Below are 8,094 nucleotides of genomic sequence, written 5' to 3'. Positions count from 1 at the left end.
ATTTGATTTGATAATGAATATTTATACTTTTACCTGTACAATTAGTCTTTTTTTCACCAGAGATAATTTCTTTTTATGTATTTGCGCCACTTAAGTTATTCCCTTAACCACCTTTCCAAGTCGTCTTCTGTCAAGGACATTGGTGGGGGTATGAATCGCATTCAGCGATAGTTCTAGTTTCATTTATATAGCATCTTTATGGACAAGTAAATGCACTAAAATACTTCGTTACGTGATACCAATTAATAAGCATGTATCAACTAGGGGCGCATTTGTTGCCGATAAACTTAGTTTGGTTTCAAACCCGTTTTGTAAACCCTACATTTGTTTTTCAGTTTTTCACTTAAACTAAAACTGATTTAGTTGTTTTTAGAAGCGGAAACAAGAACCGGTTTAGCAAACTGACCAAACTGCCTCCAGGTGCAGTTTGATCGGTTTAGGTTGTCCGAACATACATGCACTTTCCTGGAAAAATGGCGGCAGCCAAACATGAAGGAATGTTGGACCAAAATTCAAATCGGTAATTGACAAATGAGCATAATTTTTTAAACATTTTAAGCGGAACAGTAATGTTACTTATTAGTTGCAAAGTTGTATGACACAGCTTATAATGCTTTATAAGTATAACTTGTGATGTTGCATTTATCAAGTCAATTCCTAACCTATATAGTGGAACCCCATTGTATCGTGCTATTCATTGTATCGATCTATTTACAAATCTTTCGATTTTTTTGCAAAATGCACTAGCAACTGATTGCTAACATTTACAACAGTGTCACGAAAATCTTTCGCATTTGTTTTGTGCCGTAAAAGTGGTCAAAAACATGTTTCCAGTACCGTCAGACTTTGTAGATAATAAATAGACTTATAATTAGTGTGTTCTTATTAAAAACACATTTACTGCCTGTTGAAAGTTCCTAAATTTATGCTGACATTTTAAAACAGACATCTTTGATTCTAATTGACTGAAAAATCTAGCATAAAGATGGGTCAGACTTCCAAAACTTGGACTAACTGAGCGATTCTCACAATGCATCGATATAATGGCGTGACCTAATTCTTCAAACCTGTTTGACATATCTGTAAATAACCGTTTATTCCAAAGCTAAAAACTATATATCAGTGATGTTTGTCATGTAATATTTTTGACAAAAGAATCAAAATAAATGATACAAAATAAAGATTCAGGGAAATTTAAATTTTTTGACTGCAGTTGTGATTTATGGGTAAATAGATCGATACAACGGGGTTCCAGGCTATATGTCAGTGTTAGAAAAAGAGTAATAAATTATTCATAACCATTTAATGACAATATTTTTTAAAATGACAAGTTGTATGTCAACTAGGGTCTTACTACCTCACACGCAGCCTAAATTGCAATGAAAGATGACAACTATATCATAATAGGAATATTCATCGCATTATTTAATCTGACAAGTCACAATTAGTATATGGTTGACATTTCCATTTCGTGAAGTGCTTTTCTGTATAAACAATAGTGCACATAAAACGAAGGTGCATTGCAAGGTAAAAATAAACATATTGCATCACCTTGTATGCATGGCCATTGGCATTTTACTTGTGATGCATACATTAGTTGAATAGTGGATTGCGATGCATGGATGAATCCTTACACCTCTACAATTAATCTGTTAATTAATTTTTAGGTGGTGTGAAATAACTACAGACACTGAAAATGCCAGATAATTAAAGCGATGCTTTTTGTAATAGCGTATTATCTAGGAAACTGTCGGTTAAAAATAGTGTTATTTTTCGATGGTCAGGGTCAAAAGCACTGACACCTTTGCTTGTGTTAACATGCTGGTCTGTCACACTTACAAGCCGTTGACCTGCGAGGCCTAAAATATATTTTAATACATATTTCCTCTAATATCCTCATTAAATTACTGTTGCAGATAAATTTACTTATATTTTCAGAATCATGGCAATTGGGCCGTTATGTACAGTCGTGCCTATACAGTTTCATCGGTATTTGTCGCCAGCTACATTGAAATCATACTTGGCTTGCGATGAAACCTACGGCAATGAACTTAGAAAATCTGTAGAGCCTGCTGACATTCCCGTCATAGTAAAGAACTACAGTGAAGTAGTGTATGATGGTGTTCAAAAACGTTTAAATCAACTTGGCAAGCAAGCAGTTGAAGCATTACATCCATGGGTTGTTAACACTTTGGTTGACAGGGATGATTTTGACAGGTGGATTTGCATGGCTGCTGAAGGTTAGTCAGGTTAAACCCACTGCTTATCAGTTAGAGCTTTTAAACACTTTCAACTTGGTAATCACCAAAGCAATATCCTACTTAGCTTTAGTGCCAACTCACTCAGTATGCACTATGTGCAGCATGAACTTGTAGATTGTAGCCACATGCAAAACATGGATTCGCCATCTGCTTTGACTGTTATTGTACGACACCTTCTACTTCGATTTAAATGTTCCTTTTCAAAAGTAGCATACAGTGAGTCACTGATGTGAACTTCAAAAAGTTATTGAATAAAAGTAATATGTTGCAAGAGCTTTTGTTTACAATCAGTTTAAAATAACTATCTTTAAACTAAACATGCTAAACATATAGCACATTTGGTTTAGTTTCATGATCAAGTCAGTCTGTAGTTCTATTGTTTGATAGTAAAAATAGTTATATCCAGGATACATATCGAGTGGTGAATGTGAAAGAGGTATAAGTGCATATAAATAAAGAAGCACTTAGATCTCTTCCTCATTTCCCCTCGATATACAAATACTTTTGAAAGTTCTGAGATAGATTTGAGGCTAAATCCCTAATCTAATTGAAAACATGAGGTATAGATACTTGAGTGGGATTGTATAGAGTAAATATTTGTTTATTTCACACAGAAACCCAGAAGCCCAATTTACCAAATGACAGCCCACCTGGTTACTACTCCACAGATGGCAATCCACCTTGTAACTCATCCACTGATGACACCCCACCTCGTAACTCATCCACAGGTGACAGTCCACCTCATAACTCATCCACAGATGACAGTCCACCTGGTACTTTGTCGGAAAGCTGCAAGGCAAAAGGTAATCAAAAAACTGATTTTGAGATGGGAATCTGTGTCATTGTGCAAATTAGAAGCCCTAGCTTAAGTTTCCTTTAAAAGCAAGGTGCAAGTTTCTTGAAAGATAGGTAACAGCAGAAGAAATATGCTTTGTAAGGTTAATAAAATGAGAGTTCAGATTTTAAAAGAAAATTGCATCACTGGTTTCTAAGAAGAGGTAGAACTCTAAAAATTATTTGAATATTTTGTGTTTTATTAGCTCGACTTTTCGTAGAAAAAAAGTCAAGGTATTGTCGTCACTTGATCGTCTGCGGGTGGGTCTGCGTCTGCATGTGATTTTTTCTGGCGATTCATTTTCTCAAACACTATCAAAGGTATTCACTTGAAACTTGGAAATTGGAATAGTTGTTCACTCTCGAAAGGGGAACCCATACCAGCAAGGCAGATAATCCTATTTTAAAGTTATTTTTGACAGAGTTATGGCCCTTTTTAGCTTTTGACTTAAAGTCTACACCAGGCGAAACAATCCAAAACTGGGAATTAATTATTTTATTAAGTTAAGCCCCTTTTACTGGCAAAGTTCTGATTTAGTGTCAAGCACTTAGAAAAGTCGAGCGCACTGTCTTACGAACAGCTCTTGTCAGAGCTTATTAGTCACTACCAGTAGTTCCACAATGCCTTGCTTGTAAAGCAGCAGGATGAATGGACATACGTAAGACAATTGGGCACAAGTGAACTGTATACCCTTTTCAAATTGGAGCACCAAAAACTGTATTTTTTAAGGGATGGCCAAGCAAGGTAAAGGTCTAAAGGACCAATATGTGTTCTGTAACCACATTTTGGTCCACAGAAAGAAGTCCCTGAGGCTTAGGTGAACCCGAAATGGCTATGTAGTTTCTTTCTCTTATCACTTAAATTTGTAAAAGTCTTACTTTATTTCAGTATCACAGAACGAAGTATTGCAAAGCCCAAGTTTTCAGTGGACGAGACCTGCTGTTCTTAGGTTAATAGCACTTTATAAAGAGAATGAAGCAAAATTTCAGAAACCAGCTATTAAGAAAAAGACAGTTTGGCAAGAAATTGCAAACAAAATTACTGAACACCTGTTACCAGTAACATGGCAGCAGTGTGAACAAAAATGGAAAAACATGACAAAAGCATACAGAGACACAATTGATAATAACCGAAAATCTGGTGCTGATAGAAAGGAATGCCCTTTCTTTAAAGAAATTGGAGAAATATATGGGTACAGACCAAATGTTACTCCATTACATTGTGAAGGATCAATGGCTTGTATCACAGCTGAAGCTGGTGAAAGTGAATCTAGCACAGGTAGTGAAGAACCAGGAGCTTCTACATGTAGTTCACCAATCAAGAAAAAAAAGCAAAAAACAAGAAAAAACAAAACCGATACAGTAATACAGTTAATAGAAGATATGAAAGAAGAGCAAAGGGAGTTACTAACTGAGATAAGAAAGCAACATGAAGATAGAATGACAACTGAAAAACAGAAAATTGAACTTTTGTCAAAATTACTGAAAGATTGAAGTTAAGAAAGCTGGACAACAGTATTGCTTGTTTTAAAATGCTCAGCACCTAGAACTGATTGCGTTTTAATATGCTCAGCACATAAAATGGTATGGCTTGCTTGAAAATGCTCAACACTTAGAACAGTACAGCTTGTTGAAAAATGCTCAACATAAAGAAAAGTATCACTTATTTGAAAGTAATTTACACATATAACAGTATCACCTGTTTGAAAATGATCAACATGTAGTACGCAATCACTTGATTAAGTATCAGTTTGCTGGATTGTTAATGTGCTAATTCATTCTGATTTGGAAGTTCTGTCTGAAGAACAGACATTAGTGTTTTGAAATTTATAAAACCTTACTCAGTTTTCTTGTTAAAGTAAGATGGTTAGTTTTTAAAGTGTTCTAACATTTCATTTCAACTAGGCAGCAGATTACCTGCCAAATTTGTTTGCTAATTTTTGCCCAGTTTAAGGTCCAGGTGTTCTTATATCTACTTTGTTGACTTAATTGGTCATTTTGTGTTTCGTGCAAAGAATGCACCTGACTTACATTCTTTAGATATCCAAAATGTACAGTGTTTTTAAAATTAAATGATAAAAGTAATGATCTTCTCGGAAGAAGTTCTGCCATAGACTTAATATGATTCAGTTTTGAATTGTGCTCCATTCAAAACATGGCTTTAAAGGGATTTAAGAAGGAAATTCTGCGTGGTTTTATTAATAGTATAGTGGAAACTTCTTTATAAACGTATGTATAAAGCAAGTTTTCTTGACATGCTGTAAAAATTGTTGTGGCCTTCTAGTTTATTTTTTTGTAAGATCAACTATACTGCAGTAAATATTATTAAAATGATTTTAGGAATTTCAAACCTATGGAATTTATAATATGCCCCATTGAACAGCTGTAGGGCGATATATGTGTGTTTTTCTGTGTGTGCTCACTTCTGCGAGTCGTATTAGCTTCATATCTTTTAAACTGCTTAAAGATTTTGAATTTATTTGTGTATTTGCTATTGAGATAATGTGTCCAGTACAGTTTTAAGCTATACTGACACAATTTCAATATAGTACTTGAGCTTCAAACTTCCACTTTACAATGGTTTTATATATGTTAAGTCTCCACACCTTATCTCTCTTAACTGCCTGGAGTAATTTAGCAGAAATGTTTAACATAATGAAATGGCGTGTGTTTATTGGTCCATTCTTGTAACAGTTCAAGGTCATGCAGACACAAGGCAGAGCGCAAGTTTAAATGGTAAAGATATGCTTGGCACTCATCGTTGTTGTACACAGTAGCTGATACCGATACCTTTGCAGACAGAACTTATATATCTTTTAATATTTTAAGATAGACTTTGAATTTGCATTTTAGCAAATATCAGCTAAATGATGGAAACAAAATTCCTGTTGTAAGAAAACCAGTTTCGAAATTCAAGTATACTTGTTTTTATTTGAGCTTTATTTGATCATTTATTATTGTGGAAACTACAATCGTACGATGAACCCTTGTTTGTGCTAACAGTTTTTAATGCCCTTGTCTTTTTTAAAGTTTTAGGGTAAATTGACTCGACATGTACTTTTTTTTAGACATGTTTAGTTATGATATGTGAGTTATTTTTCATATGTGAGAAGGTGGAAATTAATATTGTTCTAGATTTTTTTCACAACTGATCATATTTTCATTGGAGATTCTTTATTTTACTTTTAAGACTTGTAGGAAAAAGTGTACAGTGTACAAGATTAATTAAGAAAATTTCTTTTCTGTTACATGTGTTGTTATGTTTATAACATTCAGTTAAATAAAAGAGAAACACAGCTTATGAATGTTTTCTTTTTAATTTTGACTAAATCAGTTATGTATTATCTTATCTGTAAATAAAACTGCCACTTGGTATACACCATAATGCATGTACTGTTCAAAGTTACAATAGGTCGGCAATGGCTTTTCGTTTCACGTCAGCTGACGCACATGTTTTACAAATGTCCATAAAATTGTTGACCTCTTCGTTGTCCTCGGCGCTATCCGGTATGAATTCCAGGATGTCCTCAGCACTGTTGTACAGACAAAGTTGATGAAGACAACAACAACTTAGTACAACATGCACAATAGCTTTGATGTCTGTCAGATCCACAAATTTCAGTCTGCGAAAGCGTCCTTTCAGAGCTCCAAAAGCTCTTTCTATGCAGATTCTTGTTGAACTATGTTTGTAATTGTACCTTTTCTGGATTTCATTGAGGTTTCCAAAGTCCTTAAAATGTACCATAAACCAGTTGGATAGTGGATAGGCTGAATCTTCAAGTAGATGTGTGTTGATGGGAAACATGTAGATTTCTTCACTTTCAGCTGCTGAAGCACTCTTGAATAACGGGGAATTTCTAAGGACTCGTGCATCGTGCACTGACCCAGGCCACCCGCAATATACATCTAAAAACTTAAGGTTACAGTCGCAAACTGCTTGAAGTATCAAGGAAGGGTAACCTTTTCTGTTAATACAGTTTTCTGGGAATTCTGTTGGGGTGCTGATAGGGATATGACTTCCATCAATCGCTCCAATGACACCTGGAAAACCATTGATTTCCTGGAATCCATCTACAGTTCTATCAGCTGTCCGTTTCTCTGGCCATTTCACTAAATCTGGTAGCAAGTGTTTACAAACTTTCTCCGAAATTTCATGAATGCATTTGTGAACAGAATACTCGCATACCCCAAATATATCTGCCAAAGCTTGATACGTCTGTTGTGTTGATATATACTTGACATATATTAGCAGTTTCTTTTCAACGCATATTTCCCCTTTACCTATGTATGGAATCATTTGTTCTACTAACGAGTCGAATGTTTCCCTACTGATTCGGAATCTGTCCTTAAAATCATCAACACTATAATATGGCAATACTCCCTCCACATAGTTCTGGATTCGTTTTTTTCTTTCTCTAAATGTTGTGGTGGCAACAGCCATGCTACAAACTGTGTTCCTGGTTATTTTTTGTAGCAAAAGAATATTGTCATCGTATTCAGAACACATTAATTCTTCTAAAATTAGATATCTGGATACATTGTCCACCATTTTTACTTGATAAACCCACAGTTTTGGTGATTAAAACTAAACAGGTGATTAAAACTGGTTTATCGGCAACAAATGCGCCCTATGTTACTCGACTTCGTCTCGTGAGGTTACTAATAATTTACGCAAACAGGTTTGGTAGGTTGATTCTAATAACTCTAAACTGCAAACCCGGGGCATATAAAACATGAACTGGTTTGTAGGTGAATAGATCTCAATGGGTAGATTTGCAGTGCATAAGAACAATAACTCTTTTTGTCCTAATTTTGGAGTTATTGCCCTTTGTTAATTTCAACACTTTGAACTTTGTCCGGAACATAACTCTAAAACTATAAGAGATATCAAGATGAAACATTGTAGGTAGATAGATCTCATTGAGTAGAAGTGCAGTGCAAAAGAACCATAACTCTGTTAAGCCTCTCCCCTTATAGAAAAATCTTGTCCGGGACATAA

The 8,094-nt window shown here is 35.0% G+C and overlaps 2 protein-coding genes across 2 annotated transcripts; one reads left to right on the top strand and one right to left on the bottom strand.

Annotated features, from left to right (window-relative positions):
• The first annotated feature begins 218 nt into the window (after positions 1–218).
• LOC132712813 (uncharacterized) lies at positions 219–5,903 on the top strand. Its single transcript, XM_060695248.1, has 4 exons — positions 219–520; positions 1,939–2,240; positions 2,876–3,064; positions 3,985–5,903. The coding sequence occupies exons 1-4, from the start codon at positions 456–458 to the stop codon at positions 4,587–4,589; spliced, it is 1,161 nt and encodes a 386-aa protein (XP_060551231.1). The 5' UTR covers positions 219–455; the 3' UTR covers positions 4,590–5,903.
• A 595-nt stretch (positions 5,904–6,498) lies between these two features.
• LOC132712818 (putative nuclease HARBI1) lies at positions 6,499–7,651 on the bottom strand. Its single transcript, XM_060695254.1, has one exon. It carries the CDS (start codon positions 7,642–7,644, stop codon positions 6,499–6,501), a length of 1,146 nt encoding a protein of 381 aa, XP_060551237.1. The 5' UTR covers positions 7,645–7,651.
• Between the last annotated feature and the right edge of the window lie 443 nt (positions 7,652–8,094).

The sequence above is a fragment of the Ruditapes philippinarum genome, unplaced genomic scaffold (assembly GCF_026571515.1).
Source record: "Ruditapes philippinarum isolate M1 unplaced genomic scaffold, ASM2657151v2 ctg106_1_1_1_1, whole genome shotgun sequence".
NCBI lineage: Eukaryota > Metazoa > Mollusca > Bivalvia > Venerida > Veneridae > Ruditapes > Ruditapes philippinarum.
Note: the sequence above shows the minus strand (reverse complement) of the source record. Positions and strands in the feature narration are given on the sequence as shown.